Here is a 23,750-nt window from a genome sequence, read left to right as displayed (position 1 = left end):
GGGCTGAGTGAAAAAAACAGATCAGCTATTAATTAAATAGCGGGGCAGACTCAATGGGCTGAATTGACTATTTCTGTTCTGATAGCTTATGGTCTAATGGCCTCATACAGTAAAACCCCTGGTATCTGGCACCTACGGGGATTGGTAGATGCTGGATACGTGAGTTTTCCAGTTGCTTGAGACTCACGCTTGCAATGCCCAACTAATGCACCAGCATTAAAAATAAACAGTTTAAAGGACAACAATACTGTACTGTACCTTCACTGAACAAACTTCACTTGCATGAATATATAAACCTCAAAGCATTTTACTTTATTTTTAGTCACTTTCTTTGAAAACATGTAACCATCATTGCATCTGCAGATTCCTGCCACTCCAGAGCCACCTGAAAGACAAACAATAACATTATAGATAATTAATCCCACTCCCCCAAGTTTACTAATATACTTAATAATATACTAATATACTTAATAATGTACTAAAAAAGATAAAGACTCTTACTATGCAGGAGTCAGGAGACACTTTAACAGAGTCACCCCAATAGCGAATGGCATCAATCAACTCTTCATCCTGTGCGATGACATCTTGTTCAAGCAGCTACTATGAATAAAGCACAATGAAGACACTTGCTGTCTGAATATTTGCTCTCATTTTCAGCAAAGGTTTATGTGTTACTTCAGAGAATATTTACTTTTACAATTTTAAATATTTATCTATTTATATTTATTTCAAATTATTTGCTTATTTATTTTCCTCAATATTTTTGCAAGTTGCTTGAATTCCAAATATCAGGGGTTTTACAGTAATAATGTTATTATAAATCCTAGAATTGTAAAATTATTACAACATGGAAAAGGTCATTTGGCCAGGAAATTCCGTACCGATTATTTGTTAGAACAGTGTGTTCAGTCATATTGCCCTGTTCATCCGCTGTTGCAAATATTTTACTTAAAATAATTATCCAGTTCCCTTTAGAAAGCCACAAGTTATTAAACAATCACCATGCCTCCAATTAGTGCACACAATAAAAAAGCTTGTTTCAAATCTTTTTAAATCTTTATCCTGTAGTCCTCGACTCCTCCATTATTAGGAAAGTTTTTACTCTATTGAACTCATTGAGATTTAATATATTTTCTAGACTCATCTGAGTTTTTTCTACTCTGAGGAGAACAATTTCAGTTTCTCTTGTTTTATTTTCATTGATATTTAGGGGCTGGGGTTTCATATCATCAATATTTATTGCCTAGAGTTGAACCATCTTCGTGAGCTACTGTAGTTCTGATGAAGGGACTCTATTGGGTTCTATGGTTTAGGCTTGATGACAGTTATATATTTCAAGACAGCGTTGTGTTCAATTAGTGGGGGACTGATGGAGAGCTGTGTTCCATGTGACTCTAGTCTTAGTTATTCTTGGAAGTAGAGATTATAGGTTTGGGAAATGCGATCAAAATAGCTGGATGAGTAACTACAGTGTGTTTGTAGATTGTATACCCTGAAGTCACTATAGATCAGAGCAGAGGAAGTAAATAGTAGACTGGATAAGATCAGATACTTTACTTATTGTCATGTAATAAAAATGAAATGTCATATTACACAAAATTTGCCTTTAGTCAGCCATAAGGCAGACAACAATTTGCTATTAGCATTTGTCCATCATCCCTTACAGTCGGAGAAAGAGAAGCAAAGGAGAGATCCCTCAGAGTCACTTAATGTCCATGGATTCACTTTCAGTGGTCCCGCAACCTCCACAACTGCACAAGACTCCAGTTCAGTTCAAACCATTGGCAACCTGAGTCCAGGTCCAAACCTCTGACATGATGAGGAAGCCTTCAGCACCCAGCACCTTTCAGGATCCCTTCTTGCCTTCAGCACCCTCTCAAATCCTGGATCAAGTCAAGTCAACTCAAATTTATTGTCACCTGATTGCACAATTACAACCCAACGAAACAGCATTCTCCGGACCTTGATGCAAAACCTTGCAGACACATAACCAGACATAACACACATACAGACAAAGAGTTCATATGCAGGACAAGTATTCATCTTGTACAAATAAATAAATAGATAACTAGATTTTGTTTTGTGTATATGAGAGTCTCAGATAGTTCATGTGAGCAGTTATTTTAATCTCAGCATTCTCACTGTCTGTGGGAAGAAGCTATTCCTCAGCCAAGTTGCTCTAATACTCCTGTATCTATTTCCCAACAGGAGCAGCTGAAAAATGCTGTGTGCAGCGTGAAAGGGGTCCTCAGTGATTTTGTGTACCCTCTTCACACAATGATACCGGTAGATCCTGGATGTCAAACAAGTGAGATGTTATCTCCTGGAGGTTCAGCAGTTTCCAGAGCAAAAAACTCTCCGTGCCATCCAGGCACGGAGAGAGTATTCCCTCACTCCTGACTCCAAAATTGCGATGCCAGGAGATGAGACACATGCTGCAGGAAACTTAGCCTCTGACCTGATTATGTGGCTAGTCCTGTTCAGTTTCAGGTTAATGGCGATCCACAGAATACTGATAATTGAAGACGGTAATGGTAATGTCATTGGATATCAGTTGTTAGAGTTCAGGAGTTCTCTTACTGGAGATGGTTTATGCCTATCACATCTATGGCGTGAATTATAGTTTCCATTTATCAGCACATGCTTAGATATTGGCTTGGTCTTGCTGCAGCAGGATTAGGATGCCTTATTGCTGAAGATTTGCAAACAGAATTGAACATTAAGCAAATGACCCAAAAAAATCCCCACCTTATGATGGAAGGAAGGTGAGTGATGATACTGACTTATGAGGAAAGATTGCGCAAATTGGGATTGTACTCGCTGGAGTTTAGAAGATTGAGAGGGGATCTCATAGAGACATATAAAATTCTGGCAGGACTGGACAGAGTGGATGCAGATGGGATGTTTCCAATGATGGGAAAATCCAGAACCTGGGGCCATGGTTTGAGGATAATAGGCAAACCATTTAGGACCGAGATGAGGAGGAATTTCTTGACCCAGAGGGTGGTGAATCTGTGGAATTCATTGCCACAGAGGGCAGTAGAGGCAGGTTCATTAAATATATTTAAGAGGGAATTAGATCTATTTCTTCAGTATAAGGGTATTAAAGGTTACGGAGAGAAGGCGGGGACGGGATACTGAACTTTAAGATCAGCCATGATCTCATTGAATAGCGGAGCAGGCTCGAAGGGTCGAATGACCTACTCCTGCTCCTATCTTCTATGTTTCTATGTTTCTATCTTAAGTGCGCGGAGCTAGGATACTGTTGTAAGGATATACTGCAGTGACAATTAAGGATGGGATGATTGACTTCTGACACCTTCAGCCTCATTCCTCTGTACTACATGTGCTCCAACTGCTGGAGAGAGTTCCCTCTGATCCCCATTGACTTCAGTTCTACAAGATCTCTATGATGTCAGCTCAGTTATATGCCTTGATATTCCCCTTTGGAATTCAGCTCTTTGGTCTACATTTAGACCTTGGCAGCATTGAGATCTCAAGCCAAGTGTTCCTGCCCACCACCAAAAGAAGCATCAATGGTGGATTGCAAAATATTAGTTTGCAGGTGCAATTGGCAATCAAGAAATCAAATTGGATGTTAGCCTTCATTGTGAGGATTGAATTTATGAGCAGGGAAGTTCTGTTACAACTGTACAGGGTTAGCTTGTGAGAGTTCCAAAGGGAAACCTGAGTGGTCACAGGGAGAACATACAACTTCTACACAGGCAGCATCAAAGATCAGGATCGAGCTGGGTGTCTACAGCTGTGAGGCAGCAGCATTAACCACAGAATGAACAGTTGAGAACAGTTTCCATCAATTTACTGGTGATAGCAGTTGACAAATTGGGCAGTATATGGTGAGACTGGCCTACAGCAACTCTTCCTTCTGAGGGGTGGATGCGAGAGAGGTACTCTGAGAGGTTAACACAGTCTGCCAGCTCTTCATCTCTCAGAGTACCTCAGAATCCTCCAAGATCATCTCCTGATCCAGAGTCCACACAGTGGAGCAGAAAGAGATGTGATCATGCTTTTTCTTTGAAAAGGTTCACAGAGGGACCTCCGTGATCTACAGCCTTAAGGAAGAGGATGACTCAGTCACATCTTTGCAGAAGGGCATACAGAGGACAGCAGGTCCTTTTATGCCAATCCATATGACACTAAAGCTACAGACAGAATTGCCTCCCAGAACTTGGATGACTGCAAGCGATACAGTCTGGATCAGCAAGTTTCCGTGGGGAGCTGACGGAGACCACCTGTTCTTTTGGGTCAAGTAACACCCTAAAAGTAAAAGCTTACCAGCCGAGTTGTACATGGCTCTGTGGTGCTGGATTGGCCCGGACTTGCCTGGAAATATACACTAAGCTCCTGGCAGGCAGCATATCAGACTCACGAGGAAGGGCATCATCACCCCCATCTTCAAACAGAAGGGGGAGAAGGAGGAGATCAGGAATTGGAGACCCATATCATTGTTAAACGTTGACTACAAAATCCTGTCCAAAGCCATCAAGTCTGACCAAACTTGCATGGTTCCAGACAGAAAACTCTCTGACAGCCTCACGCCTATTTGTAAGATGGGGGGGGGGGGGTGGACACCTTCCTGGTCAGCTTAGAGCAGGATAAAGCTCTTGACTGGATATCATACATGTATGTGATGGATGTGCTCTCCATGGATGGGCTTCTGCTCTACACGGACATCCATAGCACAGTCCAAATCAATGGATGGGAAACAAATAGCTTCCCCATCATCTGGAGTCAGGCAGCATTTCCCGTTCTCTCCAGTCTTAATTGTATGCTGCATCGAGCCCTTTGCCGAATCCATCAGGAAGGATGAGGGCATAAAATGAGTGATGTTGCCTGGCAGTGACTCAGGTCAAACTCTCCATGCATATGGAGAACATGCCCTCTTCTGTTCAGATATACAATCAGTCCACAGACTGATCAGCATCTTCAGCTGCTTTGAGTCTGCATCAGGCAACAGGGTAAACCAGAAGAAGAGTGAGGCTATGCTTTTCGGTAACTGGATTGACCAGTCCACCATTCACAGTCAGACCTGACTACCTGAAGGTGTTGGGGATCTGGTTTAGAGCAGCCGAGGCATGCAGCATAAATTGGTTGGAGTAGATTGTAAAGGTCCATAAGAAATTGAGTCTTTGGGTGTGGTGCTTCCTCTCAACAATGGGGAAGAACCTGATCATTAAGTGCAAGGTGTTCTTGGTACTGATATGCATGGTGCAGATGTGCCCCATCCTTCACACCCCTGCCCTGGTGATCACCAGAGCAGTCTTCCGGTTCATATGGGGATCCAGGATGGAGAGTCTAAACGGCAGGGTTGGCGCCAAGGGGGCAGCATCCACGGACATTTCTGCCCCCCCCCCCCCACAAGCAAGGTGATATGGCCCCCAATCTTTTGTGGCCATCGCTCGACATCAGACCCACCCGCATCCCCCATCCACATCACTAGTATCTAGCTTGGCGCATGCTAGTGACTCTCCCAGCAATAAAAGCAGCACTTTCATCTGCTACATCAGAGGGTCAGAGGACTATAATGTTCATCAGCAGGTAGTTATCAGCATCCACCCACACCCATTCCGCCCCCCCCCCCCGCCCCCCAAGCGAATTTACAAGCATTGCACTGTCTCCATCCCGGTTATGCTAATAGCCTCCTCTACCACTCATTCTGGTGCCAACCTTGCTGAATGGTCATCATCTACAAGTCACCAGACAATGGGGGCAAGGGTATATTCAACATGGCTCTCATCCTGATGACCACCTTCTTGTGTGGTTGCATCAGGCTGTGTGTGGAACCAAATTATGAGGGCACCTTGCTGCTGTGTGGTGTTTTACCCTATTTCTATGATTTTTTGTCCATTACTCAATTTCTTACACACGCTGACACTGACTTTCTAATTGTGTGAGCTTCAAATTTGCTAAACTGTTTTTTTTTGTTGCAATTTATCAATCACCTTCCAGAAATCAGTATTTCTGATAACTTCCACAATACTTCATTCATCTTTCAAAAAATTATGTTTCTAAAATAGAAGAGAGAATGGTGGACATACTCAGTAGGTCAGGCAGCATCCTGCAGTTAGAAGTGGGGTTAATTTTCAGGCCTTACTTCAGATTCGTTTTTAACTATTTTCTGTTCCAGAATGATCATTTCTGAACACTTTCCCACTTCAGAGGTTAAAACATCTGGCCCATAATAGCCTTAAGCAGGAAAGTCTGCATACACTATGATTGTAGTGCAATAGACAACAGGGCTGGGAAAATTCCATTTCTTACTGCACAGATACTGCCTGATCTGCTGAGCATTTCCACCCTTCTCTGTTGTATTTTAAAAGCATAATGTGGAGCTGAAGGCAAAGAGGCAGAGGAACAGGAAAAGAGAGAAAGAAAAACAGGGAGGGGGCCGAATGGAAACTGAAGGTTTATGTTAATTATATCTGGTTGGTGAATGCCCAGGCGCAATAGCTGGATCTAACTTTGCACCGCTTTTAAAGTATAGTGTAAAATTTATCATTCTCCACTCCCATATCCAGGTGGAGTTGTAAGTTGCCAGCCCCACTTATCTGAATAATCGACATTGTCCATTCCAAACAAGGTGACATCAAATAATTGCAACTTTTCTTGTACTTGGTTATTAATTTTCGCCCCAATCCCTTATCCCTATCCTTTTTATAGAAACCTTAGAAGCATTCATTTCCTTGCCGAATATAAACACGGTGTATTAAGGTACTTAAAGTATTTTAGCTCTGCCCTCTGTTCCTATTCATTGAACTTCTTGTTTCCAATCAACTCCATCCTTCCTACCCATTTACTATTTATATGGTTGTAGTTCCTTTTTATGTTAGTTTCTTCTCTGTTGAAATATCCTCTTTTTCATTATTTTTTTTTAAAAATTCCCGATTCACTTTCTATCTGAGATTCCTAAATTCAGCCTGGTTCTCACAGGATAGTGCAAATTAACATGCAGGCACCAGAGATCTGAATGACCTCAAGTTTGCGAAGAGTACAAAGAGGGAGGCCACCAAGGCATTTTGAATAATTCAAATGCATTAGAACTAAAAGGCAGGGCTACGGATTTCAGCATCAGATGCCGTGCAGGCTGAGATAATCAACACTCTACCAAAGTGGCAATGTGACAGTGTTTATGTGATCTCATCATCTCCTAGAGGGTCAAATATGACTTGGTATTTACCACCTCCCTGGTCCTGTTTCGAAATGCAGATTGATGGCTGGGATTCTTTAATTAGCCCTAAAACATTGGCTTGAATCTTTTAAAATCTCTCCTCAGTCCATCGGTACATTCCTTTATTACTGTTCCTTCATATTAAAATGTTGGCAGATGTTCTCTGATCCTTATATATTTTTATATATTCCTCACTTTTAAAAGATATATAAACCTGGCCCTGATCATTTGAAATAATTGAGGACAAATTATATCCTCTCTTTCTGGAGTTTAAGGCTTGTGAAAGTCTCTATAAGGTCTCTAATGTTACTTACACTAACATGAACACACCACAATGCCCCTATATGTTGCATATCTATTACTTGTAAATGATCAGATCAACCAACTGATGCTTTCTTCATCAGTTTCCATATAAACTTACCCAACAGATGGCTATCCTCTGAGGAGAACTTTTAGATTTTCTGCCTCTTCATTGAAATTCCTGATCAGTCTAACCTGTGTATATTGTTGATAACAGATTTGTTTCAATACATTTCAGGAAACCATAATCTTTATGCATCAGAGATTTTATACAAATTCTCTTAAAATGTGTCTGTGTGAATTGCATAATTTTAATTTTAAAAATACTCCAAAGCAAGATCTTAAACTGAATAGGTAAAGGCTTTGGTTTACATTAACTAATTGCCTTTTAATTAAGATTATTAAAATAATCTCCCTGCAGGTGCCTACAAATAGCATTTTACAGTACTTGGATTGAGGTCAGATATTTATCTGCTGTTGCTTTGTACCACAAAATGACATTGCCCCTCAATGCAGTTCACCAAACAGTCCTTGCCAGCAAGAGGCAAAAGACCAAAAGCATTTAAAACTTCATGAATGATAGCCAACCTAAAAATGTGGCTGAAGAGAGTCACCGCTAATTTTGGATAATTTGTCTGTTTCAGAAATGGAGCCTACTGGCCGAAATGAGGCTCTGTGCACCCAATAATTCGTCGGTTTTTCAGGAAACAATGGCTCACCAAACATACACTGGCCTTCACAGGCATTCAGTCTGTGATTAATCACGCCCGATTTCAGCGCCTTTCCCCCAGATTTATCTCACCACTAAATTATAATAAAGACCGCGTTATATTGAAAAGGATGTAAGGGTTTCCAATCTATTTAACTGCATACTGGGGCAGTGGTCTGATCAGGAGTGGCATTCGGAAGCTGTGCATTATTCCCATGGAGAAGCAGACTGACAATCAAACCAGCCATACCATCTATTCTCCGTCCCTTCCCGAACACCCGCAAAATGTAACATCCTCCGAGTAACACGACAAATCTGACCAATTCTGATATCGGATATTGTTATAGGACAACTGTTTATTACTTGCAATAAACCCGACATTCAAACAGAACGAGATGAAAACACTTCAGTGAACTCTGTCAGCATGTGTGGGTAGTTCATAAGTGAAATAACTTAGAACGGGATGAGGGAAAATAGTTCAAATAAACCTAACGCGTGTTCTTCAGAAACTCTTACTCTTCTCAAGCTTCATGGGATTTCCTGCTGCACAAAGTTATTGCCAATATTTCTGATTTATTATTATTATTATTGAAGATTTTAATGAAATCTGACACAGATGAGCAGATCAGGTGCTTCACAGCATCAACAAACTTGTTTTTTTTTAAAAACTTTGAAATAATAAGTAAAATAAACTAAACTCGTTAAAAGCTCTGATGTTTCTTTTCACACTTTAGATCGATAGGGAAAACAGTCAAGCCACATTAATTCTACTTACAACTTCAATCAAAGCAAGTTCAATGACAAAATTCTAAAATGCATCTTTCCTTCCACAGAAATCGCATCTGGCCCCTTTTGGCGGGAGAACCACGACTGATTTCCGCACAAGGTGAAATAAGAAAAGTAAAGCAAGAGAGGGGTGGAATTTATTTAATTATACCCCTGAATTTTTTTTAAAAAACCAATACAAGTACTGTTTTAATTTCAAAGGTAAATTCAAACTCAACGTATTTTGGATTTAAAAGTTTATTTGAAAATTCGCGCATAAAGTATTGGAAGGGAGAGACAAATAATAAGTGCACGGTACATTCAATGTTAAAAAATCAACTTCACATGTTTTCGACATCACGAAAAATTATACTCTCTTTAAAATTATATATAGCATTGTCACGTACGTTCAGATTCATGCTTTTAATACGTCTCCAAAGAACGTGTACAGAAAGATGATCGAAATAATCGGATCCGTCTTTTAAAAAGCTTAACCACCAATCTCGCCACAACGGTCCCTTTGTCGTGTTTCGCGCCCACGTTATATAAGTGTTTTAATGCTTGTCCTTGAAGGACGCGAGTTCGCACAAAATTGAATCACTGCTCCCAGCTCGACATCACATGTCACTTTTAGCTTTGTCTGTCAGTAAAGAATTTTGGCCCTGACACATTTGCCTAAACGATTCATATTCATTCTCGTCCCGACGATTTATTAATCTTCATGACTTCCAGTTGAGGATTGCTCTGTTTAATACGATTGACGCAATGATAATATTACAGCAGCTAAAATCTGATTGGAAATAAGTTTGGGCGGTTTTTATAGATGTTTAAAATTCGCTAATTATTAAACGGCTTTCAATAATTGCATTGAATAGAGCTTTGAATAGTGTTCATCCTAATAAATACCCTATATGATAATGGTCACCGGAAGGCACAATCTTATGTACAAAATTAACAGGCGTTTTAGACGCTTCAAGCGTATTCGGGATTTATTTGGTTCATTTGGTGTTAACTCGCGTCCGTTCTGTTCACTGATCATTGTTCCTTCCTGAATCTTGGTCGCTCTGGTCGTCAGTAAAACACACATCCACGTCGCTCTCATTGCTGTGGTCACTTTTTTGCTCGTTCTCTTCCAGGGAACGTTCCAGTTTGTTCTCTGTTTTGTGCATATTTTGCCCTGGGTGTCTCGATTTCACGTGCCTCTCCAAGTCCCTGCGACGCACTAACACCTTGCCACAGAATTCACACCTGTAAGGCGTGTTTCCTTCCGCGTGGAGACGGATATGTTTGTTGAGGTTGCTGGGATCTCCAAAAGGACGAAGGCAGACTTTGCATTTTAAAGGTTTGTACCCTGTGTGTGTCCGCATATGAATTTTCAGACCGTATTTACGAGAATAGAGCTTTCCACAGTACAAACAGAGGTGGCCCTTTTTGGGCTTGCCACTTGATGTGGTGGTGGTTGACATGGATTCCAGTCTGGATCTATTCTTTTCTGCAGCAATGCTTGTAAGCTGTTGGGTGTGCATTGCAATTTCTCGGTCAATGTTGGTGGTGATGGAGCCGAGTTCCGGGTTGAGAGATGGACTGCCGAAGTAGGTGACGGTCTCCGGATATTTGATCAAGTTGCTGAAGTGGAATTTTAAGGGGTAATAGGGAGGACTGTAGAGAAATTCGCCATTATACACTGTCAAGGGCATGATGGGGATGTTGCATTCCCCGGAGAACGGCTTAACTCCTTCAAAGGGAGGAATGGAGAACCGTTCAAAGTGGAGGCCCGTGGGAATCGGGGTACATCGGTTCGGAGACAAACTAGAGTGAAGGCCCCTTTCCACATGTTTGAATGCAGACGTTTCTTCAAAGTTGGTAAACAAAGGAAACCCTCTGGTTGTATTGCTGCAGGGTAGTGTCGGGGCTGAGGGCTCTATCGAATGGATACATTTGGAAGGGTGATTTCCTACTATGGTCTCGCTGGCAGAGCGTGGTGCCTTCATGCTAGTGAGAAGTTTATTGAAGCCCATTCCATTTGTTTTGCAACTGTTGTCTCCATTTGGCTCAGACGACATTAATTTTGATAATCCCGTCGGTTTGAACGCGGATCTAATCCCAGGGTGAAAGCCCATTGCATTGCCCATTGAAGAAGCCCCGTTGATCGTCATCAGAGGGGCATGGTTTCTGGCTGAATTAACACTCATGTCCAAGGCCCTGTCCTGCTCATCCTCAGCTCCCGCTGTTTTCCTGGTCAGAGTAATTTTGCCCAGAAATGGCGAGATTGAATTTTTAACCTCTTCTGACAAAACGGGCGAAATTTGATGGCCATTCCTCAGATTTAATGAGCTAGATATGTCTGCAGTCTTCGGCGACCTGCTGAAGGTTTCCGAAATTCTGCATTGGTCATTATTGATGAAGCCCCTGCCGTTACTCAGAGTACAATGGAAGTGGATATGAGCTTTCAATGTGTTCGGATATCGGAATGTTCTCCAGCAGTACCAACAAATATAACGCTCCTCGCCTTAAAAAAAAGAGAAACAGAAGTGAAGTTTTAATGTGATGTTGCAAATTTGTTTTAGTTTATTCAAACAGCAGGTTAACAGGCCCTTTCGGCCAACGCTTTGAAGGGTGGGAAGAAACCAGGGGAAAGCCACGCAGGCACGGGGAGAACGTCCAAACACCTTCCAGACAGCGCGGGATTCGAACCCAACTTCCTGGCGCTGTAACAACGTTGCGCTAACCGCTCCGTGCCGCCCAACGACAAACGAAAAATACAGGAGTTATTTAGCAACGTGAATATGTGACGGCTTTCAAATTGTTGCTCGTCTTTCAACTGTTTCAGAAGTAATACATAAAAATAAGATACAGGTTGCAAAAAACAAACAAACCCTTACTTACTAAAAATAACCCATGGAGGCGTTTGCAACACTTGGTCACTTGTTATAATATCTCTAACTTGGTCAGGCCAGTTACGGTGATGCAAACCCAACAGTTTTGGCAATGAATTTAAAAGTAAGTTCTAAGGCAAATCGATTGGCAGGATGTTGAAAATGCATTTCCACGTCGGTTATGCAATTTCTCTCTTCTCTAAGGAAGAAAAGTAAGCCTGACCAGACATATACAACCTAGACAGTTAATGTTTTGGCCTTTACTAGCCTTGAAGGTGATAACAGCTGTTCCTTGAAATCATGCGGTGCTTGAAACAATGCATTTAGCCCATCTGTTGATGTTGAAGAAAGGAGGCGTATGGCAAGGAGTTGAACAAATAGCTCAAAGAGCAATCTATATATCATAAGCTTCTCATTAAAATAGGAACAATACCCAGAATATTAACATTGCTATTCAAAGAGTAACAATTCCTTGAGGTGCCCTCATTTGTACATATCGCACAGAAAGAATGGTATCAAACTGTTCATTGTACAATATAAAGCATGGCTCTGGTTCTTTGATTTGCTATTGTTTCATCTTTTTAGTTTTCCAGCGTTTTGATTTTGCGTTTACCTTTCTTTCTTTTTCCTCTGTCATTTTATTTCACGTTATCACGTTTCGTTTATTTTCCCTTTTGTGTTTTTGTCTTCTGCTATCTTTCTTTCTCAGACAAACTTGCAATTTTTATGCTTATATCTGCGTTAATCCTCTGCTTGTTTGATGAAAAATCAGTGCACTAAAATGATTTTGTCTTCCTGGCTCACCAATATTTTGTATTCTAATTTTGTCATGTGACACACCAGAACTAAAAGTCGCGTCAGACGGCGTTCATTCTCCCAGATAAATTATTCTTACAGTTGCAGTTCAGACGTGGGGTTTTAGTTCATTCCATGCCAACCATATGATCTTGAAATGTTGATATTACTTTAGAAGCTCGGAGGCTTCAACGACATCAGCTAAAGATATGATGGCAAGCTGCCCGCTTTCTAAACCGCACGTGAAAAGGTGTAACATTGACATCAATTTGAAAGATAAATGCAAATTCAAACAAAATGTTCAGTTCGCCTGCTTCAATGTATTTTCGGAACAAAATTTCATTGAATTACCTATGAAAATATCATTTTCAGTGTGTGGAGAAAGCCACTTTTTGAAAGCTGTTGTATACAGTTTCTAATATTGCATACTAATTAAATGGTCTGATAAAGTTTTAAAACTAATACGATCTTAGGAAACTTGAGTGTGATTACCCGTTCCTCGAATATTTCCTGCACTGAACAAATGGATAGTAAGAAGAGATGCTCAAATTCAATGGTTTTATTATTGAATTATGAGTAATTCTGTCAGAAGTTAAAACGCCTAATAAAACAAGAACATGAAATAGTGAACAAACATGCTAATCTGTCAAGCAAACGGCTTTAATTTACACAGAAGCCAGATTTACACAAATGGATGACCATTTTAAGAAATATTAATTCTATCTTGAGGATGAAACTTGCAAAACGCACAATCCCGTAGTTTATACAATTTCAATTCCCTGAGTTCAAAGTCAGCAAGGAATCTGAAATGACTGCATTACAGTTTAAGTGAATGAATTAACTTAAAGGATCAGAATAAGTCCTTAAAGTAATAGTTCGGCTCCGAATCATGGGTCCTCTACCGGCACCACCTACGGCTCCTAGAACGCTTCCACCAGCGTTGTCTCCGCTCCATCCTCAACATCCATTGGAGCGCTCACACCCCTAACGTCCAGGTACTCCAGATGGCAGAGGTCGACAGCATCGAGTCCACGCTGCTGAAGATCCAGCTGCGCTGGATGGGTCACGTCTCCAGAATGGAGGACCATCGCCTTCCCAAGATCGTATTATATGGCGAGCTCTCCACTGGCCACCGTGACAGAGGTGCACCAAAGAAAAGGTACAAGGACTGCCTAAAGAAATCTCTTGGTGCCTGCCACATTGACCACCGCCAGTGGGCTGATAACGCCTCAAACCGTGCATCTTGGCGCCTCACAGTTTGGCGGGCAGCAACCTCCTTTGAAGAAGACCGCAGAGCCCACCTCACTGACAAAAGGCAAAGGAGGAAAAACCCAACACCCAACCCCAACCAACCAATTTTCCCCTGCAACCGCTGCAATCGTGTCTGCCTGTCCCGCATCGGACTTGTCAGCCACAAACGAGCCTGCAGCTGACGTGGACTTTTTACCCCCTCCATAAATCTTCGTCCGCGAAGCCAAGCCAAAGAAAAGAAATAATTTCGGTATTAGCGTGTCAACAAAATATTGATTAATTTTAGTGTCGGGGGCGATTCTTTGGATTATTTAATCACGCCTGTTACTTTCAGAGTTTATTAAAAGGCAAATACACTTTACAATTGATGGTGTCTCCCAAACAGCGTTGATCTTCTTAACTTGTATTTACACTGCATTACAAAAGAAGGAAAATACACCAGTCGTTTTGCGTGGCAACGCTGTCTGTAGATTATTATTCGGCGCCCCTCATGCACAACCGATCCGCATTGGATTATGGTAGGTGGTCTTTTGTGCGAATGGGACGAGAGGCCTCAAGAAGAGGTTTGTATATTTATTTTTGAGATATTCAGCTAAATGTATTTATAATTATTAAGTCGCTGTGTTAACAGAATCCAAGAAATAATTTCACTTGTCGTTACAGTTTAACCGCGGCTTGGATTAGTGATGATAAAAATCTCTCCATCCTCCCCTCCCTCAATGAGACCAGCGGTTTTCCAACTTTTTCTTAATCACAGAACACTTATGGCATAGGGATTACTTAAGGTGGGGAAAAAAAAGTTTGAAAACACTGAATTAGGTGACAGCTGAATTCAAACACTAGATATATTTTCCTAGTAATGCTTAGAAGAAAATAATATTGGACCGGTATACAATTTGGAGACAATTGCGCCTTCCAGATACTCTACCAGAAGGCCAACTGCACTCCACACCTTCACCCTTCCCTAACTTGCATAAATTGTGTTGCCTTTTTCCTTCGTGTGGGTCAATTTCGTACACATTAATACCTAACAAAATCTTTAAGGTACGACTTGTCCTGAAATTCTGTGAGCATTTATGTATCTGTAAACCTTTCTAGAATTGAAGCCTATTATTGTGGACAGAGGAAATAGCCAGCGATAAGGAGGAGCAAAGTTCTGCCAAAAACCCGGCGATTGTCTAATTATATTTTCAATTTGACTTTTACCTTGACATTGAAGTCTTATTTCAGTGCGCAACTCAACAGGAAACATGCATCAAAGATACATCTAGCAAACTTAGTCGATACCCGGGCTCAATGCAGTAATGCAGTGTAAATACAAGTTAAGAAGATCAACGATGTTTGGGAGACACCATCAATTGTAAAGTGTATTTGCCTTTTAATAAACCCTGAAAGTAACAGGCGTGATTAAATAATCCAAAGAATCGCCTCCGACACTAAAATTAATCAATATTTTGTTGACACGCTAATACCGAAATTATAATTATTACTTTAAGGACTTATTCAGATCCTTTAAGTTAATTCATTCACTTAAACTGTAATGCAATCATTTCAGATTCCTTGCTGACTTTGAAATACACTGGTTGACCCAACAACACAGAAATGATGGAGGAACTCAGTCGGTCTTTTCAGAGTCCAAAAAAGCAAAGATATATTGTCGACGTTTCGGGCCAGAACCCTCCTTCATACGTCGTTCCTCCAACATTTCGGTGTTTTAACTGGAATCACAGCGTCTGCAGACTTTCGTGTTTCACACTGTTTGCCCTGCGGAGTTTCTCCAGCATTGTAATTTTATTTCAAACACGGTGTCTGCAGACTTTCGTGTTTTATACCAGATAAAATTGTGTTGAGATGCATCCATGACGACATTTTGATTCAAAAATATCAATGGCGAATGATGCATGAGTTTACATACATTTATAAAGCATTCCTGATAACATGCGACCTCCTGAAAATATTTTACTATTCAAATCCTCGTGATCCGTTTCTCTGCCGGTTCATTGTTCTGATTCGTCTATCAAACAGTGGATTTCAAAGATAACAGAAATCTGGGAAACTACAGACTGCTTTTGGAATCTGATATTTTTTTTAAAAAATGAAAGCGCAGGAACAACTCAGCACCTTAGCCAAATTCTCCGCGTGGCCTGCGGAGTGTTTCAAACATATAATGTTTCATTACTGCCTTCTTAAGTATTTGTTCCCCACCCCGCAGACCTCACAGATTCGGCTACAACAAAACGTCAATCGTCATTGTTTACAAATGCATTTTCTGTAAAAAAAATGCCAACGTGTCCAGTCGTATTTCTAAATTATTTTCATTATAAATAGGCTGATGACGTTTCCAATAAATTGATTTTTATTTGGAGCACAATAGAACCGAGAATTGTCTACCCAGTGTGAGTATTAAGTTGGCCTTTATCAAGGACATGCGAACCTGCCAGCGAATTGCTACTGAAGGTAGTAAATATGTTTTTGGTTCTCAATCCCTCTGTTATTCTGTCATGCAGATTTAAAAAACTCCCAGGTAACCAGCAATGTTGAAAGAACGGCAATTTACAAAGTATGGTTGAAATTTCATCATTGCAAATTCAAACTGATTAATAAAGCAACAGGCAATAATCAATTTCAATGGCCGCTCTGCTATCGACGGTAACAGAAGTAAACAAAAAGAACAATTGCTGCTTACAGTTCGACTATGGAATTAATTTGCCTTCTAAATATATTAACAATTTATTGCACTTATGTGAACTTTTATGGCAATGGAAGGATGGGGGGGGGGGGCTTATTCACTAACAATTTCATGCGTTAGATTATGCCAAGGAGTCTGGAAACGATTGCACCAAATTCTAACCTAATACACATATGATCCCAGGCACCATAGACGCTTTCACTTTGTTTCCAGGCAATGGTCGTTACGATTATGTCTAAACTGTAAACGGGTGGACCAATTTCAACGAAAAAGAGTTAGTGTTTCTTATTTTCCCTTCTGCGTGCATCGAGTCCGTTTCATCGAGTTATGTCTTGAATACAGACTGTAATATAACTAAGATGATGCAACTAAAATGTCTTTGGATGTCTGCGGTTACTCCAGCTCTCCTAACATTGTGAAGGTCGTGTTAAAAATAAAAGGGAAACATACTCAAATATATTTTTCTCTCTCGAGTTTATCTCAAATCTTTTAACCGGGTTGTTATGCTTACAATTGTATTGGAGAGCAGCGCTTAAGCATTGGTATAAACTTGGTTCTGATGCAGATTTATAACTAAATAATAGCACCGCTCTTAGGTATATTATACTGTAGTTACTTATATGTTGCGTTCATGTGTTTGTGCACGCAAAAGGTGTGTGCACCAGTCATCATGGTAGAATTACGTTCTCTTAAACATTTCTGCAGAAAGCCTTCAGAAACCTATTTAAAACGGTAAACGTCCTGGTATTCATTTCTGTAACTTATATCCAACGAGGCTTGAGTAGATTGCCCCTACCTTTTTCATCGTGGGTCGGTGTGGCTGTGGTTGGTATATCCAACCATTGAGCCAGAGAACTGGAGTACCAAGCTGCTAACTCCTCTCCGGGCTGGATATCCCTCAATGTTCTGTAAAAAATCTGCGAAAAGAAGCAGATGAAATCTCCTAAACGTTAGATGTTACCAAATAAATATATTGAGAGATTTTTCCCCCTTGGATTAATGAAAACCGCGTATGTGCCAGAAATACAATTATGTAATGTACCTGTCCTCCTGGAAGGTCGGTGATTGCTTCCAGGTTCTGCTCTTGGACATGCCTGGCTGGTCGGATTAACTCTGTCCATTCCGGGACGGAGTCGCCTGCTTCATCAACCAAATCCCCTCTAACAAAGCGCACCTGAAACACATCCCCAGGATTGCAATTCAGGAAAGGTCCCTGATTTATCCCACAACGACTCTTAAGAGTCGCTTCACTTCGTTAGTTTATTTGCAATTAACATAATTCACATCGTAAAATTTAGAATGGTACCGACAAGGGCCTGCATAAAGAACATGATTAAAACAAAAATAAATAAAAGATAAAAGACATACTCGTGTGTGTTTAACCTGTAGTATTTTAAATTTGGTTTAGCACAGGGTATGTGATGGTAAATGTGCTTGCAATGGAAAATTGTACTTATCACAATGGAATGAAGGTTCTCGCATAGTGTACCAAAGAAAATGTGACCTGAAGATACCTGATGATGTCCGGGCCCTAAACTAGTCGAGGCTGCAAAAACTAAGAGTATTTGCCCCAACCCGCGCGTCATTTTGTGTGTGTGTGTGTGTGTGTGTGTGTGGAGTCCAGTCTGGCCTAGGATTACATACTCTTGATTAAGCGAGATAAACATTAAACGTTAAGCCTCACACTGCCACAAAAGCCGCGAGTTTTCAGTGGGGTTTCAACTGTCTGAATTTATGTATATTGATACTTCGAAAGCATTTCTCGATATTTCTAATTGACAATATCTTAGTTCAAATTTGAATTACTGTACTAGTAGAAGTAATCCAATCCAATCTGTTTATCAACCAACAACCAATTACGAATCCGAGTTTTGTTATGAGTCTTATAAAATCAAGTTCATGTTAACGTGGTTTGACTTTACAAACTGACAACTTGGGTCAAAGGGTCCGTTTCAGTTTTCAAAGGCTCTACAATATGGTCATGAGAATTTCCATTGGCCGATATTGTAGTGATTCACATTTGGCATTTGATGGTGCAATCGAATTTCGCGCTGCACGCAGGGTTTATTTCCTTGTTTATAGGATGTCTTTCGAGATTTATAAAGTTCTAACTTACGAACAGAAAGCTCCAAATGACAGACTTTGGAAAGAACAGCGTTAATCGTTCGCCGTGAAATGAAGACATTAGCAAAATGTGGGAGAATAGGGTGGAGCAATCCTGTCATTGCAAGTCGCTTGGGAATAGTTAGCTATTAATTGAACAGAATGGTTCTTCCGAAAGAAACAAAATCGAAACAGACGAGAAATAAATAACATTGTTTGTCAGACCGTTTAAAAAGGATTTAACAAATTAAGAATCCGACCGTGACATACGACACGGCATCTGCACCTGTTTAAGGATCCCCGTGGCAATATGTGGCATTAGACACTGGAAACGAGCCTGAACAACTTTTCGACTATGTGCACATATAAATACGTGTTCCGTGTATGTTCCTCGTTCTAATAGGACAACGACGCAAGTAGCCGAACTGCGACAATTGCAATTCATCGTGTTATTCCTAATAATTCAATCACTAATAAGTAAATATAGGTTTATTGGATGGGAAGTGTCGAGCTATCAATATTTTTCTTCTGCTGAACCTCTTCACCAAATGCATAAACTGAATTCATCCAAATATTATTTAAATCAAGGCACAGAAACGCAAGTCTGTTTAACTAGGGACACGTTTAAAGCTAACAAGTGGCCACACCAATTACATGAATTAGAAGAACCTTGCAAACAACTTTTTCTACTTGGATTATGGATCGCAACAAGACAACATTAGTTCATGAATTGAAGTCTGACGGTGCGGTTAATTGTAGACCATAAAATGGAACCCTTCAGCCGAACAGGATTAACGAAATTAGATCTAATCTGTCAATAACTTTAACAGAAGTTCACACAGTATGGTAATTTGTAGAAAGATACATTTAACTAACAATTAGCAATTAAGCGATGAATTCGGCTCCTTGACAATAAACACTACCTGGGAACATAGGGTCACGGGTTCTTTCCCTCGCGTTTTATATATGTATTTACTTGAAATTTTGTTTTGTCTGGTTTAGTGTGAGGAAAATAAATAAATTCTAATTTTTCTTGAAAAGCTGCTGCCGATCTACCGAAGTTAGTGCTCTCTCTCTCTCCCGCTCTCGAGACGTGATATAGGAAAAAGACTATATTTAAAATATTTCTGCCCGTACAACATTTATATTACCTTTTTCTTGTTGCAATGCTCCTTGCGATCGGACATATATTTCCCCAGCCTAAAAATGCCCTGTACGGGACCTAGACGGAGCCCGGCTGGGATGATGCTTCCCGCGGTCACGGTAATCGCAGAACTCCGGGGGGTTTGCATGGCTCCCGGGATGCAGGGGGGAAAGAAGGAGCGAACGAAGAGGGATGGATTGACAGCGAGATGAGACAGATGAGAGAGAGATGGACACAGACTGGTCTCCGCCTGCGAAATGACGCGTTGGAGCCCGTGCGCTGCGCTTTTTCTATCCAAAGGGGGGACCGCTGCGTTCGAGAGGAGTGCACAGAGTGCCTCAGTTTGGTGAGAGAGTTTTGGTGCGATCACAGCTGCGAGCCACAGCCAAGAGGGTCAGAGAGACACACATGGAGACTTTCCCTACCCAAGTGAATAATAAAGTGCTCGAAATGGCCAAGAACAATGGCCCAGGCGACCTCCCCATTCCTAAAATCCAATTTGTCAAGAGAGCAAGAAAGGCGATTGTGAATCAAAGGTCTGGCGGGACCATTAATCGTCAGCTTGTGTTATTGTCCAGCAGACAGTTACGATATTTTAAGTGACAAATTCACTGTATAATTTCTCCATAAATTGTGCCTTCTTTTAATGTGATCAACAAAACTTTGGGAAAATAAGTGACTAAAGTTAAGTCTACTTGGCTGATTCCTTTCAGGTTAAATATACTTCAAAGATTTTTCTCTCGCCCTTGTTTTTTTTATTTTCTCAGAGGAGTGGATCCCAGTTAAACAAAGAGAGCAGGAATGTTTGGAGGACTTGTTAACTTCTATTGACTCGGCGTGTGCCGCATAGAAACAGGGCAGGTACTTGATGGTAGAACACCAGAAAAGTAGCTATCAACTCAGGGTAACTATCATCTACATTTGTCCACCTCTTCGGTTAAACTGTTGGCTGTGCAGTTGTCCGAATTATCTTAACCCAATGATTCCAAAATGCGTGCCAATTTTGGGCTAATTAAGTAATTAATTGGCTCTATCATCTGGGAACTCTGGATCATATATGAAAACAGTGACTTCGCGTGTAGTTTTTTTTTCAATCGCCCTTTCAATTAAATACAGTATATCGTAGAGAAATAATAATGTGATACTTCTTACCTCACATCTTATTTCCGAAAAACGAATACAAGGTTGACTATTTCTGCCTTGGCACGATCTCCTCAACGCTTTTAAAGGCCACTGTTGCTAGATTGCCCTTTAGAATTGCCGTTTTATGCGTGAAATCAAATGAACAATAATTTTGCAGCTGTTTTTCAATCGAAGGTTAAAAAAGAGCCTCTGTCAAGGAAAAATAATGTGTCCTTCGCCTGCCATAATACATGGCCATAAGTAAAGTGTTTGCTAAAGTAAAACATTTTAGCTATTGAATCTTGTATTGAAGCTGATGCATTATCTAAAAGCTTAAGGAGTGTATTAAATATAATAACAATTACAGCACGGAAACAGGCCATTAGGCCCTTCTAGTCCGCACCGAACCAAACACCCCTTTCTAATCCCACCTCCCTGCACAATGCCCATAACCCTCCATCTTCCTCTCATCCATATACCTGTCCAACCTTTTCTTAAATAATACAATTGACTCCGCCGCCACTATTTCTCCCGGAAGATCAGTTTTTTCAAACAAAGTTACGTGCTCTTTTCCTATTTCTATTTAAATACGTTTGGTTGTTTTTTTTTTAAATGCCAAATAAATTCCTGTGCAGCGCTTCAAGATTTTCAGTACTTTATATAGTAATATATTTCTGTTTGTTTTTCTTAAATCGTGTTCATACTTTTAAGACGTATTTAATATCGTGTCAAATATAAAGTTCAATACTAACTTTCCAAGACTCTCCTATGGGATGGCACTGAAAGGTGCTGATAACAACGTTCTGATTTACAATTCACCTTACACATTATCCAACAGCTTTGAATGTTTTAAATAAAGCAAGTAAATAGCGGCACAGCGCATTTGATACATCCAGCCGAAGTATAAATCTTTACCTTGATCACATATCCGGATGCACATCGGTGAAAGTTTAAACATCGTCGTATATTATCAATTTAATGTTTCCACGGGTTGCCATGAGGTTTGTGTGTTTTATAGAAAAAAATACAGCAAAATGCTGAACAATCCTTTCAAACGTACTGTGAAATCGCCGAGAGACCGATTCTCAATGCTGCAAAAAAAAGTTAATTATTAGGGTAGGCTATTTAACAAAGACTTTTGATTTTGTATAAAGCTACAATTTTCTTGCTTGCCGTTGATTTGTAAGTGTATTAATTGACAGTGTCAATAAGTACTTAATCAGTACAAATTTCATTCAACCCCACGTTTATATCTTTATATCAACCAGCAGTAATTAATTAAATGACCATACCGAGATAAATTACATCCATTTTCCTAAAATGTTATTCCCGCTGAAAACAAATTAAAATGGAATGCATATCAGATAGGATTACATGTCAATAAATTAATCTGAATCTTGTCCTTTATTATGTAATCATAATCGACATAGAATAACGTTCAGGTACTGTTCCGATTGTGCGCAACAGATTTTTTTTAAAAACTAGGGTCTGACCTTTCCAATAACACTTCAGTGGAATTCAGTGCAAAACAAAACTCATGAAGTTAATAAATTTAACCCAAGAACATGTCCCCGTAACCTCTGGCCTGGCGACTTTAGGATGACACCAAGCTAAATTGGACAAGCAGAGGTAGATGGCTTTGGACTGCAAGGTACCCCACTGCTCTATTTGTGGAGCCTTTCCATACTTTATTTAATGATCTCAAAGCGTGAACGACACGCGAACAATTTTATCAATAGAACCATGTAAAATCTGACTGGGAGGAAAGTTATTTATTAATGTTCGCCAATTGTGACTGGTTCCCAGCCAGGGAAAAATAATAGGGCCTGCTCTGAAATCATTCACACCAGCCCGACAATTTTTTTTCCACTCGGACTTAAAGATGAACTATTCCAAGTGAAATAAATTGGCCAGAGGAGAGGGAAAGAACACGTTTTCTTTTATATTTTCCGCCGAAAAAAGCAAGGGTGAAACCAATCTAATGTGCCCATTGGACCAGGAGCGGAATGAAAGCCGGGGTGTTAAAAGTAAAGCAGTGTTCGAAGCAAATGGGATGGAAAATTAAATGAAATTAAATAGCTTGAACGACTGTATTGTGTCTGATAAAAGGACACATTAATTACATGGTTTCAGCTTTATTCTCGGACAATGTTGTGTACTGGGGAATAATCAAAACATTCCAGGGCTTGCTGTCACAGGTTTTTTAACAGGCGACCAAACCACATTTTGCAAACACCAACGAAAAATGATAGGATTCTCATAAAATACAGTTTGATAAGGGATCATGCAGGAGCTTGAGCTCTTTTGCGCGTGCCGTTGAACTGTCATTGCCATCAAGCAACATTTTTGGCATAATGTTCTTTTTGATTTAACAGGTTGCCCGATAATCTGCCATGAATGTTGAGGAACAACAGACGTCCAGAGCCACAGCAGCTTGGGCCAATGTCCCACCAGGGAGCTCCATTCAACATATCAAAATGCTTCTGGCTAGGGAAGGTTCAACATTACATTCAAACCAGCATGAATGCCTATATATTGAGCCAACTTAATTATAGACAAGAAGTGGAATAAATTTGAAGTTCTCGCGAACTCCCGTGTATAGGGAATTTTTTTGCTTGTTTTAACCCGAGAACAACTTTGTTGCTGCACTGTTCCCGAGGATGTTTCTCGGGGTTTTTTTTAATGTTTTTTAGGTGTTAATTTTAGTCAACGTTAAACGTTTTGATTTCACGGGCTATTTTCGAATGAAGGAAATTGCTGTAACATATCGAAGATATTCAAAGTGGTAAGAATCGGAAAAATAAAAC

At 40.3% G+C, this 23,750-nt stretch overlaps 1 protein-coding gene and 1 long non-coding RNA gene across 2 annotated transcripts; one reads left to right on the top strand and one right to left on the bottom strand.

Moving 5' to 3' along the window:
• Window positions 1–9,991: 9,991 nt before the first annotated feature.
• prdm13 (PR domain containing 13) lies at window positions 9,992–19,969 on the bottom strand. Its single transcript, XM_069888317.1, has 4 exons — window positions 19,829–19,969; window positions 17,617–17,748; window positions 17,371–17,491; window positions 9,992–11,472 (listed from the first exon to the last, which is right to left on the bottom strand). The coding sequence occupies exons 1-4, from the start codon at window positions 19,967–19,969 to the stop codon at window positions 9,992–9,994; spliced, it is 1,875 nt and encodes a 624-aa protein (XP_069744418.1).
• Window positions 19,970–22,442: 2,473 nt separating this feature from the next.
• On the top strand, window positions 22,443–23,532 carry LOC138737715 (uncharacterized). The gene is made up of 2 exons (XR_011341170.1): window positions 22,443–22,594; window positions 23,319–23,532. It is a non-coding gene; the product is annotated as an uncharacterized lncRNA (long non-coding RNA).
• Window positions 23,533–23,750: the final 218 nt, after the last annotated feature.

Source organism: Narcine bancroftii, chromosome 6, assembly GCF_036971445.1.
Source record: "Narcine bancroftii isolate sNarBan1 chromosome 6, sNarBan1.hap1, whole genome shotgun sequence".
NCBI lineage: Eukaryota > Metazoa > Chordata > Chondrichthyes > Torpediniformes > Narcinidae > Narcine > Narcine bancroftii.
Note: the sequence above shows the minus strand (reverse complement) of the source record. Positions and strands in the feature narration are given on the sequence as shown.